The sequence below is a fragment of the Lutra lutra genome, chromosome 16, assembly GCF_902655055.1.
Source record: "Lutra lutra chromosome 16, mLutLut1.2, whole genome shotgun sequence".
In the NCBI taxonomy this organism is placed as follows: domain Eukaryota; kingdom Metazoa; phylum Chordata; class Mammalia; order Carnivora; family Mustelidae; genus Lutra; species Lutra lutra.
Window position 1 is genome coordinate 47,636,845 of NC_062293.1, and position 16,555 is coordinate 47,653,399.

General features: G+C 44.4%; 2 protein-coding genes across 4 annotated transcripts in view; one reads left to right on the forward strand and one right to left on the reverse strand.

Moving 5' to 3' along the window:
• LOC125086968 (ATP-sensitive inward rectifier potassium channel 12-like) overlaps nucleotides 1-16,555 on the reverse strand; it is an 874,374-nt gene that overhangs the window by 206,211 nt on the left and 651,608 nt on the right. The gene's annotated exons all lie outside the window — the stretch shown is intronic.
• NCBP3 (nuclear cap binding subunit 3) overlaps nucleotides 7,907-16,555 on the forward strand; it is a 32,131-nt gene continuing 23,482 nt past the window's right edge. The window contains exons 1-3 of the mRNA XM_047706698.1: nucleotides 7,907-8,132; nucleotides 10,046-10,111; nucleotides 11,970-12,075. Coding sequence (XP_047562654.1) covers nucleotides 7,950-8,132; nucleotides 10,046-10,111; nucleotides 11,970-12,075 — 355 coding nt within the window. The 5' untranslated portion in view covers nucleotides 7,907-7,949. The remainder of the gene's footprint in view (nucleotides 8,133-10,045; nucleotides 10,112-11,969; nucleotides 12,076-16,555) is intronic.

Genomic DNA, 16,555 nt, shown 5'->3' on the forward strand with positions numbered 1-16,555 from the left:
AGTCAAGGATGTGACTCAACCTCCTGAGCAGGTTCTGTGGCCCTTCCTTGGAAAGAACAAGACATTTAGGAGCCAATGCAATGCCCATGTTTCACAGGGATCCAGGGAGCCCAAGGTCTGGTCCTTGGGAGCCATCACCACTCCTTGTGGGGCAAAAGTCCCATTGGAGCAACACACAAGTCCCTGCACTACAGGTCCAGTGTCTTTACTGTGCCCCTTTGTCCTTGAGCACTGGCATGGGCTTTATGTACCCTGTAGCTCCCTGCTTGTAGTAGGTCCTCCATAGCCACCATGAAAAGAGTCATCAGTGAGGTCAGACAGCCTTGAGCTTGAATCCAAGCTTTTCCATTTAATAGCTGTGTGTAACCTTTGGCAAGCAATTGGAGTCTTGGTTTCCTTGTTGGTAGAATGTGAATAATATCAGCACCTCCTCCGGGGCTTCTTGTGAAGTTAAATGAAGTCCTTGTGCCAAGCATCTGATACAGTACTTGGTATATAGTAAGTACTCAGCAAGTGAGGCCCTTAAAAGAAAAAGAACTTTGTTTCTGGGGCTCTCTGAAACCATGGTCTTAGCGGCCATGGGCTTAGCAATCTTGCATGATTGGTATTTACCTGTCTGTGGAGTTCCCAGCTGGGTGAAAGGAGACCAAGCCAAATGCTATCCAGTATGCTGAACAGTTGTTCCCTCTGAGAAATGGGTACCAAAGCTGTTCTTGCATGTTTCATGGGAAAGGTCCTGGGAAGGTCCCATGAGGGACTGTACCAAGTCTTCTCTAAGAGGGGCACTGGTAGCCAGGCAGAAGTTTCCCAAATACCAAGGCCAGTAAATAGGTCTGTCCCCCCTTCCTCCCCACCATCTCTCACTTCCTCACTGGTCTCCTGGCCTTGGTCCTTGGGACTCTAAGCCATCCTCTTACTGGCTACCAGAGCAATCTTCAGTCACCCACCTGACGATGCCCATCACTCAACACATTTCTCCAGTTGTCAGTCTGGCATTTGAGGCCCCTGTCATCAGCTCTGCTACCCTCTGGTTGCTCTCCAGACCATGCCCCACACTCCATTCACTCCTTACTCTCCACGACTCTTCAAGCCCACCCACTCCTCTAGAGCACTGCTTTCCCCCATCCCTGCCTCTGTCAAAGTCAGCCCCACATCCAAGGGGCTGGTTCATCCCAAGCATTGCTCACCAAGCCCTGGGCCTGGGTTTGACAGGCCAGATCATCATGCATAAGAGCTTTTAGGACCATGGGTGCATGATGTCATTTCCCCTCAAGGACAACCACTCTAAGAGGCAAACTGTGGTAGAGAAACTGAGGCCCAAGAAACAGTCTCACTCAGTCACATAGCAAGTCAGGGAAGAGCCAGACTAGAGCCTAGATCCCCTGTCCACCCGCCCCACCCAGGTCTTTGCACATCAGCGGTCAGGAAAATGGAGAACCCTATATAGGGAAAGGACATCTAGGGAAACCAGAGACAGAGGCTGCCTTTCCAAGCCTAACCACACAGGAGAGCTGAGCCCAAGCCAGCGGGGTCCAGCTGGAGGCTAGGGGGCAGTCGGGTTTTTCCTCAGAGGCCCCAGTTACTTACAGAGAATCTTTTTGGGCTCTGAAATCTACAGGCACTTTGGTCTCTGCTCTTCCCAATCCCTATCATCCTATATGGTCTCAGCCTGAAGAAGAAGGGAGGGGGGCTCAAGGCAAATGGGGTTTTTCAATTTTCCAGGAGGACACCCAGACACATACTGGAACCCATATAAACACCCCATAGATTACTTAGTCTGTCTCTGTCTCTCTCTCTCTCTCTCTCTCTCACACACACACACACACACACACACACACACACACACACACACACACAAGCCTCCGCTTGGGCGAACAAGCAGGCCTGCCTCCTGGGCCATTGGGACTCTGCCAAAGGAGGCCAGGGGGAGCCATGCAATGGGTGGTGCTGGACCTTGGAGGTCAAATGAGGCTCAGAAGGAGACCAGGAGGGTCTGGGGAAGGGTGTGCCCTCCATCTGGCTGGTAGAACAGTCTCTTGCCTGCAAGGACTCCCTGCACCCCTCCCGCCTCCAGCTAGACTGCATGGCCATGGCTTAAAGGACCATCTCATGTCCGGGTCCCCTCTGTCATACACACACAGACCTGTATTTTCCCTCTGGGATCTCAGACTCATTTATTTCTCTAGCTAGGATGTCCCAGGGAGCAGTCTCAATCCTTTCATTCTCCAGGGCAGCTGCCAGTCCCCTCCCAGGACAAGCTGACCAGTTTGTCATTAGCCCATCCCAGCTTTGTGGTCAACCTCCCTGCCCTCCCCACTACCTAGCCCCCACTCCCCAATCTCCAAATCACCTCCTCCAGGAAACCTTCCCCGGCCACAGCCCCAGAGACACCCTTGGCACATGGCCTGGTGTCTAGTCCATCTCCTACAAGACTGGGATTCAGGGCCCAGGAATTGCAACCTCACCCACTGACTGATTCACTTTCTTAACCTATATCTGCCCACTGACTGTTCCACCATGATGAAGTCCATTCGAAGAGCATCTCTCAGCTGAATCACAACATGGGGTCTTCCCTCTCTCCACTTGATCCCTTGTAAGGCTCTTCTCTGGCCTGTATCTCACTGACTTTTTCTGGTCCCCTGTTCCTGCTCCCCAGCCGGCAAACTAGTTCAGGCCTCCCCTGTAGCTATAACCCAGATTTCCACCCCTGTGGCTTTCCAAAGGCTACTGCCTCACACTTCTGGGCATATAGGAGGAAGCCCCTCCTGCCTTCTCTCTCAGATGCCCCCTACTCTGACTCCTTCTTTCCTGTTACTGCCTGGCTCACTCTGTCCCATTCCCAGCAAGACAGGTCACTTTCCTAGTCATGGTCCATGCACTTGGCTGATACTGTCTGCATTAAGAGCCTTGTGACACCCCCACCCCACAGACCTTTGGTCTCCTCAAGAGCCTACCTTCCATCGCCCGGACAGGGTTCTATGCCAAAGGAATGGAACTGGAATAATGGGGAACTGCAACACAGGAAGGAGCAGGTTAAGCCTGTATACTTGGTCTCCCCCAGAGTCCAGGGGACCATCACTAAGGCCCTGGAACTTTCAAAGAAGAGGATCCCCTTACCCTCAGGTGCTCCCATTTCCTTCTTTAAGACAAGCTGTCCCAATATCTACCCACCTTCCTGGGAAACCCACCCCAAAGCTGAAGGAAGGCTCCCAGCTCTGGCCTGTCCCTCCCACTCCCATTTCAGTCTAAACAGTAGTTATCAAAGTGCCTACAGGAGCTTTGGGAGAAAAACAAAACAAAACAAAAACCCTGATGCCTGGGCTCTACCATCAGAGATTCTGATTTAATTGCTCTGGGATAGTCTGAATGTCAGGATTTATTTTTTAATTAATAGGCTATATTTCGGAACATTTTAGGTTTATAGAAAAGTTGAGAGGAAAGTACAGAGTTCCCATATACCCTCTCAGCCTCCTCTCCTGCCCCCCAGTTTCCCCATTAGTAACATCTTGCCTTATTGTGGTGTGTTTGTTAAAACCAATGAGATAGTAAAGACCACAGTGTACTTCAGAGTCCACTCTTTGTGTTGTACATTATGAAAGTTATGTAAGTATGATAAATATAAATAACGTATCACCCTTACAGTTTCATACAGAGTAGCTTCACTTCCCCAAGAATCCCCCATGTCCCACCTGTCCATCCCTCCCTCCGCCCAAACCCCACCCTTCACCTACCCTCAACCCCTGTCAACCACTGATCTTTTTACTGTTGCCATACTTTTGCTTTTTCCAGAATGTCATAGAGTTGGAATCATATAGTATGTAATCTTCTCAGCTTCCTCATTGATTTTTAAGTTTTTTCATTATTTTTAATTGAGATGCAATTGACGTGTAATATTCTATAAGTTTAACAACATGTTGATTTGATACATTTGTATTGCAGTATGATTGCCACTGTAGTATTAGCTAACATCTTTGTCTCTTCACATAATTATCATTTCTTCTAGTGGTGGGAACAATTCAGATCTAGTCTCTTAGCAAGTTTTATATTTATAATAATTTTGTTGTCTATAATCACTGCACTGTGTATTACATCCCCAGGACTTATTTATCTACTAGTTACAGGTTATGTATCTTAACCTAGGTGACTTTAATGAACAGTGATGGTCAGTATCGAATAGCCCTGGTCTAGAATTTGGTAAAGGTGGGTGTAGATCTGATGCTCCATGTTTTTAAATTTAACGTGGGCAAAAGTCTCGTTTTCTTTTGATATGCCCATCCATCCATCCATCCATCCATCCATCCATCCATCCATCCATCGTTTCAGTATATGTCCAGGGCCTTCTATACCTAGGCACTGAGTTAGATAATCAACTAAATCAACACTGTTCCTCTTCTCATGGCTCTCACAGTCCATTGCCGGAGACAGACATTAATCAAGTTGCCATGCATGTATGTGGATGATTTTAAACTGATATGAGTGATATATAGGAACTATGTTGTGGTGGTGGCTCTCTAAGAGTAGTTGGGAGGTTTCCCAGAGGAAAGGAGATCTGAGCTGAGATCTGAAGTTAAGGAAGAACTAGCTAGGCCAAGGAGGAGGAAAGAAAGCTCGGGAAAGAGACCAACCTGTGCAAGACCCTTGTGGTAGGAGGGAGCCTGGTGCTTACCAAGAACTGAGGTGGTGATGTTGGTGATCTCCAAAATGAAGCTGGAGAGGAAGGCAGGCCTGGATAATGTGTCCTGAAAAGATCAGTCTGCCTACTGTGTAGAGGAGAGATGAGGGTGGAGAAACCAGAAAAATGGAGAAATCAGTGGGAAGGCCACTGAGTGTCCAGACAAGATAGGATATGATGATGGCTGGGATGGAAAGAAGCAGAGGAATGGTAACCACGAGGATAGAAAGTAGCAGATGGACAAGAGGGATATGTAGGAGAAGAGAGGTGCCTTGAGACATTCAAGGGAAGATGTGCAGTAGGCAAACAGACATGTAGTTTGGAGCTCAGAGGAGAGGGAAGATTTGGAGATGGAGATGTGGGCAACCTAGGGGTATATATGGCGGGGGAACTGGAAGCCATGGATATGATAAAATGGCCTAGACACTGGGCATGGGGTGAGAAGAAACAGGATCTAGGACTGAGTCCTGGACAACTGTTAATATTGGGTAAAGAGGAAAACCCCAAAAAGGCACAGGAGCAGGATCAGCAGGGAAGGTGAAAAAGGAAAACCAAGTGTGGCTTTGTAACAGAAGAGTGTGTGTGGTTTCAAGAACTAGGGGGTGACCATCAACATCTATGATACAGAGTGGTCAAGTCAGATGAAGAAAATGAGGGAATATAGTCCTTTCAAGAATTTATCTGTGTAGGAGGTTGGGGAACATGAATACAACTCCCTTACCAGGGTCAGCTGCCTCATGAGCCTTCCTTTAACTGTGGAAACTTTTCCTTAACTAACAACCTGCACATGTTCCAACAATAGACATAAACTGAGGGGGCAGGGGGTGTGAGGCATGGGTTGTATATACCCAATTTAGAACTGCATTAAAGAACATCTTTGAGTAAGCATCACATCCGGTGAGTGGACCATGTTACCAGTCCTCAGGTAGCATTTGATTTCACCTTAGAAGCTTATATTACCTTTTAATAGCTTTTCCTTTTGTTACCCCTATGAGAGGTAGGCTTATACCATGAATGGGAGAGAGAAAAAGGACAGGGTGTGGTCAATTTCAGTCAAAGAAAAAAAAAAAGTGATTCTGCAGAGGACCCTGTTAATATCCTCCATTGTCCCCTAGCCTCCATCTTCACAAACCTTTTAAAAGACTTGTCCGTACTTTTTCACATTCCACCATTAATCTACCTTCTCCTTCATGGGCACTGGTCTCCTCAAGGTCACCAACAGTCAACAAACCTCTACACCCAAGCCAGGTTTCACTGAATTTGAAACTTGATCACTTCCTTCATGAAACTCTCTCTCCTGTCTCCCTCAGTGTCCCACTCTCCTGGTTTCTCCTGTTAATAAGAAATCATCCAGACTTTGGAAATAGGAAAAAGGAATAGGAGAAAGCACAGCAGTGATGTCCTCTCAGAGTAGTGTCAGGTGTTATTCAATGTGTCAGTTCCACCTGGGGATCATTGATTTTCTAGGGATGTGTACCTTTGCTTGACTTCTGATTTACTAATGAGTATTTTACAATTCTGTAAGAGTAGAGGCTAATTCATAGGAAACTTATAATGAGTAAATGATTCTTGTCAAATAGCAATGCAAATATTTTCTGTCTGATAAAGAGGAATCCCAAAGGTTGCACTTTTCTTGCATTGTAGGGCTTTAACCTTTATTGTCAAGTTCATTTCAGCATTCCGTTGACTGACCAACTCTGTACTCATTCTCAAATTCTCTTATAAATTAGTATTAATATCTTACTGATGTCTACATTAATCAGTGAATAAAAGCTTTGACATGTGTATGTTTTATACTTAAGTCCCCCCCCTTTTTTTTTTTTTACTTTTTGAAAATTATTCTTACCCGTCTTAATTCTGTTAAGTGGCTTGCCAAAGTGACACATGGTATAAGGGGCAGGGCCAGTCAGTTTGAAACCCAGACATGTGTGATGCTGATTAAGCCCACCCTTGGTTTATAATTATTTATTCCTCCATTAATAGAGCTATCAGGGCCTCTGAGAACCTAGGGTCCCACTTACACCCTCTTCAGATGGGAAGACCAGCCCAGAGAGTGGCCAGATCTAGCCCAAGGTAACACAGGAAGGAAGGTGCAAAATCAGGACTCAAAAGCAAAAACTGACCAGTGGTGCCCTCTGGAAGCCTGTCTCCCTGTCTCTCCCTGTCTCCCAACCAGGATATCAGAAATGTTGCAAGAAACCATGCTCGGGAGTTTACAGTGAACTGAGCCTTGGAGAGTCAGGAAATTTGGATTCAAGCTCTGGGCTTTGTGCAACTCACTACTCTTCTGGAGTCTCAATATTTATGTATTTCAAATGGGCCAATTATTGGGAGACTTGAAAGAGACACCAAGGTTGGCAAGGCAAGGAGACAGTAAACCTACCAATAAGCTAGAAGTGAAGGACCAAGGCTCTGGAGCCTTAAGCTCAGATTCAGGTTTTCTTTCTTAAATAGCCTGTCACCTGGGTACCTAGGTGGCTCACTCAATCAGTTGAGCATCCCACTCTTGATTTTAGCTCAGGGGTCTCGATCTCAGGATTGTGAGTTTAAGCCCCACATTGGGCTCCATGCTGGAGTCTATAGAAAAATAAAAAACAGGGACGCCTGGGTGGCTCAGTTGGTTAACCGCCTGCCTTCGGTTTGGGTCATGATCCCAGGGTCCTGGGATTTGACCCCTATCAGGCTCCTTCCTCCGTGGGATCCCTGCTTCTCCCTCTGCCTCTGCCTGCTGCTCGCCCTGCTTGTGCGCACTCTCTCGTTCTCTGACAAACAAATAAAGAAAATCTTAAACAATAATAATAAATAAATAATAGCCTCTCACCTTGGATAAATTTCTATGCCTCAGTTTCCTAATATGTGAAATGGTGCTAGTAATAGCACCTATTCAATAGAGTTGTAAGATATCAAGCAGTTAGAACAGTCACTGACATGTAATGATCATTTAGTAAAGCTGACTTTTATAACATGTTTAATGCTCCAGGCGTACCTATTCTCTAAGTGAAGGAGAAACATCGATCTCCCCCAGGCCCCGTCCCCTCCGGCAGGCCCCGCCCACGTCCCCCCTAAGGCCCTCCTCTTCACCAGGCCTCGCTCCAGCTGTCCTGGGTTCCTCCCGCCACCAGGGGGAGGGGGCGCTGAGGGGGAGGGGTGTGGAGCTTCTTGCCGAAGTAGGCGACACTCTAGAGAGCAGCGGTGACTGCTCTGTGGCCAGGGGCGGCGGCGCTCTAGCCGGCGAGTGTACGAGGCGGGTTCTCAGTGGTGCGGCCGGCGGGAGGCTATGGCGGCCGTACGGGGCCTGCGAGTGTCGGTGAAGGCAGAGGCCCCGGCGGGGCCGGCTCTAGGGCTCCCGTCGCCTGAAGCGGACTCTGGTTTGGAGCGTGGCGAGCCGGAGCCCATGGAAGTGGAGGAGGGCGAGCTGGAGATTGTGCCGGTGCGGCGCTCGCTGAAAGAACTGATCCCGGTAGGGGCGGGGGGCGGGGGCGAGGAGGAGGTCGCCGAGCTACTTCCCCGCTGCGGAGCCGGCCCGCCGGAAAGGGAGACGGCGGGCGCCTGGGCCGGGGGAAGTCAGGGGAAGGGGAAAGGGGAGTGAGCGCTCAGGGCGCGGAGGCGCCAAGCTTGAGGAGAGACGGGGGGCGGGAGAAGGGACGCCGGGGCGCCCGGAAATGGGTGTTGAGGGGGCTGGAGAAGATGGGAGAGACTAAGGGGTATTTGAGGACACTCCCTTTACTGCTTCTTTGAGCCAGGCTGTGCAGGGGTGTGAGCGAGGAGGGGCTGGAGTTGTCTGGGGGCTTGAGATAAAGGCGGGGCCCGGGGCGGGAACGGGAGGAACTGTCGGGTGACGCCTGCATCAGAGTCTCCGTTGGAGCTGCTGTTTGTTAAAATATAACACTGGCGGTTTTTCTTAGAGGGTTGGTCTTGTCAGCAGCCGAAACTCGGTGTTTCTTTTGTGACTTGGGAGTCATCTTGTCCCCATTCCACTTGATCTGTAGCACCTACACGGTGGCCCCAGCATGTGACCCTTAGTGAGACCAAAACATAAGCAAACCAGCAGTAGTCCTTGGTCCGTCTTTCATCACATGGGGAGGGGCGGGGAGAGTTGTTTTGCTTTTGGTCTCATGGTCCTATGTCCCGTTCTTAGGGCCGGTCTCAGGCCTGCATGGCTTTTATGTACTTAGTTTCTCATCTAACATGAACTACTTTTTAACCACATGTCAGCAAGTCTGGGTTTTAAACTGAAGTTGTGGGAAAAGGCGAAGAAGATAAGATCACTAAAGATAGCAAATGATGACTCTGGTAACAACAAATAACATAGTGGCATTTTACCATTTACTACATTATGTTGTTTAAATTTCACTGCAGCTGTGAAGTAGATACTATTCCTTTAGTGCAATATGGAGTTATTGCATCCCCCACTAGGTGCCAGGCATAATCCTAGGCACCTGATCAAGGTCAAGATCAAACTGCCTCGGGAGTTTGTTTTAGTAAGAGGACACAAATACAGAATTTCTAATAGTGGTAAATGCTGTGAAGAAGGTAAAACAAGTTAATGGGACAGAGAGTGCAGGAAACAGGGTAAGCGTGCAGAGCCAGAAACCAAATGGGATAGGATGGTCAGGGAAGTCCTCTGATAGTGACATTTAAGCTGAAGCCTGAGTGACAAAAAGGAGCCAACCAAGTGCAGGTTTGGAAGAAAGTATTTCCAGCAGGAACAACAGTAGGTGCAAAGAATCCAGATGGGAACAAAATTGTTTTGTTGGAGAAATGTAAAGCTCTGTAGAGCAAATAGGAGAGCAGTTAAGGAGGTCAGGAAGGTAGGCAGATACCATGGAGGAAACCCAAGCCCAGAGAGGCCAAAGGAATTGTACAGTGGCAAGTAATTAGTGAATCTCAGAGCTGTGACTTCGGTCTTTGGCTTCCAAATCCCATCCTCTTCTTTGCACTGTGCTATGTTTTCCCAGGAGGTCTAGATGAGTCTGGACTTTCTGTATTTTGGTAAAGACTTGTGCTCCACCTGGTGGCCTTACATGATGGATTTGTTTTGTGTGTGGCTGGGGAGATGAATGAGTGTGCCTTACTTAACTTGGACATTTTTCATGAAAGCCTGTATTTTCATTTACATAAATACCTTCAGCAAATGGACTTAGTTAAGGTTTGGGACAGGGTCTGATCTAGATAAGACTACTTCTTAGAGTGGTTGATTGTGCATTACCTGGTGTTACAGAGACAGGCTTCCTCATGAATAAAGGGTTGCCAGGGTGAGGAAGGATTGCTGAAAGGAATGACTATCCAAAAGGAATCTGTTACAGGGCTGTCTTTTATCACGAGTTTTTCTTCAGTTCCTGTTAGCATTTTTCACTCTTCCCCTCGTCTTAGGACACAAGCAGAAGGTATGAAAACAAGGCTGGCAGCTTCATCACCGGAATTGATGTCACCTCCAAGGTAAGACAGACCATAAATTATTTATTCATTTTGATAAGCTGGTGAACTTAATGAACTTGGTCCGTAGGATTTGTGAAACAGCAGTTATTCTTTACCTCCTTTTTTCTTTTGTTGCTTCATTAAGGCCTTTTTTAATTTAAATTTTGTATTACACAATAATGTCTTCATGCATCCTAAAAACATATAGGCAGCATTTGTGTTCTTACATTTATGAAAAGATAAAATCCATGTACCTAGTTGCCTGTGCTTAGCCATATTTAAGAAAAAGTTCTTCACTGGGGATGCTTTTTTTATGTTACATCAGGTCTTTAAAAATGTGTTTTTAAATACTGTTTTTAATGCTATTTCCACTTTAAATGAGACAGAACATGAAAAATACCTGGCATATAGTAGGCTGATAGTAAATGTCTTTATTCTTTACTGATTGCAGGCTTAGAAAAATAGGATGTCCTGATTGTGTGGCTGTCTAAACTTTGAAAGCCAAGTCAGCTGAATTACTCTCAGTACCTGGGAGTATTGCCTTTTTTCTAGTGACTGCTATTACTAGGTTACCAGCTTTCCCATAACTCTTTACAGAGCCTAACCTATTGTTTTCCTTATTATAAATAGTCAGGATACATTTGTTGCTTTAATTGGTGGTATCCAACTTAAACATTCATTCTGATTTTAATGTGTGCAATTAAGTTTAGAACAGAATTTTGAATTATAATTGAGTAATGTTTAGCTATATTGGGTGCATAAAAACAAAAATAAATATGTCATGCTTACCTTTTTGTATTTTATCTGGGTCTCATTCTCAGATTGCTTAAAAGCCAAAAGAAAGAACTAGTCATCTTTTAGACAGGCAAGGAAATAGAATAAAGTGAAGATATTTTCTTACTGTAATTGAAAAAGAAGTAGATTGTTCTGTTTACTTTTGTACAGTTAGCCATTATGTGAAACATGTATGAGGGAAAGGTTGGTAGCCCCAGAACTGGGACTTAAGTTGTTACTAAGGAAAGCTAGATTTGTTGTTTGCACTGGGAAGACTTCAGTGAAGAAAATTAGCATAACTGTTGGGAAATAACAAAGTGTTGCTGCTTTACCAATCCCCACAAGCTTTCTTGTAGTCAGACCTTCAATTAGTGTGGCAAAGTCAGTGTACAATTAGTGAAGAGTTCCTAAGAGCTATCAGAAACCCATAGTTGGACCTGAACTTATTTTAGCTCTTGGAGAAAAACTTATGAAGCTGATTATTTTTTCAGGGAAGTATCTGTGCTTCTTGTCACTTAAAGATGAAAACCGGCAATTCCATGGACACAAGCCTAGAATAGAGGAGAGAGTTTTTTTGCTTCAAAATTATTTTTAAACAGGGAAAACGCTTTAGGAAGTGGACTGCTCAGGCAGACATAATGTGATAGATGTGATTACCATGCACACAGATGATGTGAAATGGGGGTGGTGGTGGGGCTTCTAGAAATAGTACTGAGATCAGAAGATCTGCACCCCCACCACCAGCCAGAGTATCTCCAGCAAACCTTTTTACTTTTTTGTATCTCAGTTTCTACACCTGGAAGATTGGAGTGAGATTGTCTAGTTGTAATTTGTTTGCATGATTGCTAATAATCAGTAAAATGTCAGAGAACCAAAACATTCATTACTCATTGAATCATGAAGATTATTACAAATTATAGCAGTATTAAATATGCTCTGTCAGTCATTGACTGAATATCCATTTCTCTGCAAAAATTATTAAAGGCACAGTGTTGGTTATTTCTTCTGATTTACTTTAGGATTGTCACTGAAGCATTTTGTTGCATTTATGATTTAACTTTCCTCCTCCATGTGTCACTTCTTTGGCCTTTTCTGTACCTTCTAGGAAGCAATTGAAAAGAAAGAACAGCGAGCCAAGCGCTTCCATTTTCGATCAGAAGTAAATCTTGCCCAAAGAAATGTAGCCTTGGACCGAGACATGATGAAGAAAGGTACAATGTGTTGGGGGTATTTTTCTGCATTTTCCCAGAGAATGGGTTTTCCCTGCCATGGCCTTGTGCTTCTGGCCTTCCAAACACTCTGAAGAGAAGGGACTTGCCAAACCTCCATTTCTGAGTGATGTGTTTAAAGTTGAGCTGCTGGGGCATCTGGGTGGCTCAGTCCGTTAAGCATTTGCCTTCAGCTCAGGTCATAATCCCAGAGTCCATGATTAAGCCCCACATCAGGCTCCCTGCTCAGCAGGGAATCTGCTTCTCTCCTCTGCCCCTCACCCCACTCTCATGCTCTCTTTCTCTCTCAAATAAATAAATAAAATCTTAAAAAAAGAAAAAAATGAAGTTGAGCTGCTGCTAGCTGTGTCTTAGATGCTATAGCTGGAAGAGAGATCATCTTGTCAGAAAGCCCAGAGATGGTTACCCGGTTAGTGGCAGAGCTGAGATTAGAACCTGCACTTCTACAGAATCTTACTCATTTTCTGCTTTTATACTGGAAGTGTCAACTTTTCTTTGCCTGTAAAAGTGTGGGACGTCTGGGTGGCACAGTTGGTTAAATATCCGACTCTTGGTTTTGGCTTAGGTCATGTTCTCATCTGGTCAGGAGATCGAGCCTCATGTTGGGCTCTACGCTCAGTACAGTCTGCTTAAGTCTTTCTCCTCCTTCTGCCCCTCCCCCCTACATGCTTGTTCATGCACACTCACTCTCCCTCAAATAAATAAATGAATCTTTAAAAAAAATGTAATGGAAGTGTGTCACACTGATGGTTTTTTTTTTAAGGGGAGTCAGAGGAATACTGGGACTTTAGGGGAAAGCCATTAATATTTGTGTGATCCAGGTTCGTAATTTTATTTTTGTGTTTTATTAAGGTAAATATTTTGCTTTCTAGAGCTCACCCTGAGGTATATATAGTAATATGCCCTAGTCTTCAAAAGCAATTTATAAAAAAGGAAAAATTAATACTTTTTCAATTCACAGCCCATATTATTCCACTCTAATATAAATGCATCAATACAAATGGTCTCCTTCTCTAGTATTTGCAAATTTGGGTATTTGAAGGGATTAATAGGCATCCCTCTAAATGCATGTTAAAGGTCTCTGCTTTGATGTGTGAGTTTCTCTTGTTGGGAGCTTGCTGTCTTACCAGGCACTACATTAATTAGCACATTACACATTTGTTTCTTAATCATTTCTCACAACAACTCTATGAGGAATATATTTTTATCCCTATTCTACAAGGAAAGAAAGAGGCTCAAAGAAATTTAATAAATGCCCAGGGTTACACAACTAGTACAAGTAGAGTCAGGATTTGAACCCCGGTTTTCTGACTCTAAAGCCTTGCCGTTAATTACTTTGCTCTTTTGCCTTATAGTATGTATATGATACCATAAACCCAAACCTCCTCAGTCCATCCCACTGGATAGAGTAGTTTGGATACACACTCAGCTCTGGATGCTGCTTTACTCTTTTTCTGCATCATGAGTTCAAGTTGGAAATATGACCTTGGTTCCTGTGCAGGCTGGGTTTCCAGGCATCTGCTCGAGTGGATTTCTGTTTTAGAAAAACGGAACAGCTGTGCAGCTTAGCATTCATGTCTGTACAGTCTGGGCTCAGGTAGACCTCTGAGGCCTCTTAGAACTCCACCTTTAAACACCATAGTTTTACCACAGCTGTTTACTTCTAGTCCTGTGAACATTTCTTGTGATATCCTTTTTTTTTTTTTTAAGATTTTATTTATTTGTCAGAAAGAGAAAGCGAGCAAGCGTGCACACAATTCAGGGGGGAGCTGCAGGCAGAGGGAGAAGCAGCTCCCCACTGAGCAAGGAGCCCCATGTGGGACTCGCTTTCGGGACCTTGGAATCATGACCTGAGCCAAAAGCAGATCCTTAACTAACTGAGCCACCCAGGTGTCCCATCTTGTGACATCTTGCTCTGATCTTATTCATGCCTTTCAGTCGGGTGATTAGCCCTTCCTGTCATCCCATGCTTTATCATGTTTGGATGTCACTTCCTCCATAAAGCATCCCTAATCACCCACTCAAATTTCTCTCCTACTTCTGTTGGAACTCTTTAGCATGCTAAGCTCTCCTGGAATTCAGTCTCAGTTTCTTTGTGAATGTGGGCAGGTTATTGAACCTTTTTAGGTCTCAGTCTCCTTGTTTATAAAGTGGGAAAATGATACCTACCTGAAAAGGATCACTTTCAGAGTTAAGTTTTAATTAAAAAAAAAAAAAAAAAAGAAGAAGTTTTGTTTTGCTTTTCTGGTTTTTTTTTTTTTTTTTGGAAGAGCAAACCTGATTTCGTGGTTCTAAAGATACTTCTAAAAAGCAATAGATCTACCTCAATGTCCGCTAGAGCAAGTTGCTCATTACAACATGATTCTCATGTAGGAGGGAGCACCACCTAGGATAGCATTGCTGAACTCTGGAGGACTCTGGTGCTTATCCATATCAGTTTAAATTAGAATGGGGGGGGGTTGTAAAGGTCCCAGAGATAGTTCTTTCTTTTGTGTCTCCCCTAGTAATTCTACTGTATAGTCAGGATTGAGAGCCTTTACTCTTATGGTTAAGAGCCTGGGTTCTGAAGCCTAACCTGTCACTTTCTAGTTCTTTGACCTCGGGCAAGTTATTTAGCCTCTAAACCTGAGTTTCCTTATTTGGAAAGGCAGATTAACAGTAATTTTTATATGGTTATTGAGAGGCTTTACTAAAATGTTACAGTTCTTAGGATGACATATATAGTAAGTGCCCAATAAATGTTGTAATTATCTAATGTTCTCCATCTCAGGCAATCATCTAAGTGGCCTAGCCTCTTGGGAGAATGGGGACGTTGGAATAAGTATCTTGACTCCTGCAGCTGCACCAGGTGTCAAGTTATTTTTCCTCCTCTTCCTCCCTTTCCTCCCCCCGCCTTCTTCTTCTTGTTACTCCTCTTCATTCCAATAATAATAAAAGATACCACTTGATAAATGCTTATTATGTGCTGGTCACTCTGCTATGTGGTTAACTTATCCTTTGATGAATGCTGTGAGAGAACAGTATTCATCATTTGTTTTACTGATGAGGAAACTAAGGTGCTGAGTTTGAGAAGCTCACTCAGATCCTACAGCTAGGTAAGTAGCAAGACTGGAATTTGAAGGCTGGTCTGACGGAGACCTGTGTTCTGTGACCTTTCTGCCAGCATTCCGGGACATAATTTGGGATATATTGCACTAGACCATTCTGCATCAGGAGTTCTTGCTACTCTTGAGTGATTCGGTGTCAAGCAGCTTTAGTCTCCTTATCCCCAAGATCAAAGCTCTCATGTTTGGAAGGGACTTAGAGGTTATCTAGACCCAACCTCCTACCCAGTGCTGCAGGCCTTTTGGCAAGGTTCTCAGTGCTCTTTTGGCCTTTGCCTGAACATTTCCTAGTGGGGGCGCAAGAACTGTTTATGAAGTGGTCAGTCTTATATTTGGATAAGACCTTGCATTGAGCAGAAATTGCTTTCTAGTACTTTCTGTTAGTTACTTTGTGACTCTTAGAACAACATTAAGTCCTTTCCTTATTCACAAAGTAAACCTTCTGGTGAGGGAATTGGCAGGCTGTGCCCTAAACTCTCTTTATGTGACATGACTTTCTGGTCTCCTTCCTCTAGACTCTTTCCAGTCTCAAAATGCCCTACATAAGGGGAGGTGTAGATTCCAGACATGGTTGGATTCTGGGGAGTGTGGCAGGACTGTTACTGTAGTCTCTGTCCTACCTATTTCATAGTGTTGTATTAATCTAGTGCACCTGAGCACCCAGGGCTTTTCTCCAGGGATCAAGAGTCTTCCCATCTTGTACTTGAAACATTTTTTAAGAATTACCTTTTTATTTATCCTTACCAATTTACATCTTGTTGATTTCAAGACTGTTTCAGCCTATTGTGTAGATTTTATCATAACTACCTTTAAACATTTTAGCTATACCTAATCTACACTTTGGTATACATGGCTTCTGCATCTGCATCTGTTGGTAAATCTTAAACAAGATAATCCTGATGTTAGTTGTTTAGATTTTTATGTTTATTACATTCATTCTCTTACATTAGTCATTAGTAATTTACTGTTTATCTTCCATGTTTGTTCTTTGGCAGGTTGTGCTCCCCTAAACTCTGCTGCCTTTTCTTTTTTGGGGATCACCTCTCATACTTTGAGTTATTATATTTAGTGTATTCCAAAGTTTTTGATCATTTTATTTTTATTTTTTTTAGGATTTTATTTATTTATTTCAGAGAGCGAGAGAGAAGGAGAGTCAGGCTCCGCAGGGAGCCCAACACACAGGGCTCTATTCTAGAACCCTGGGATCATGACCTGAGCCGAAGGCAGATGCTTAACTGACTGTAAGCCACTCAGGTGCCCCAAGTTTTTAATCAAAGGCCTTGGAATTGACTACTTTTTCTCTGGATTTTCAGAAATCTGCTTTCCTAAAAACCTGAGTTTTGTGTCCTACTATCTGT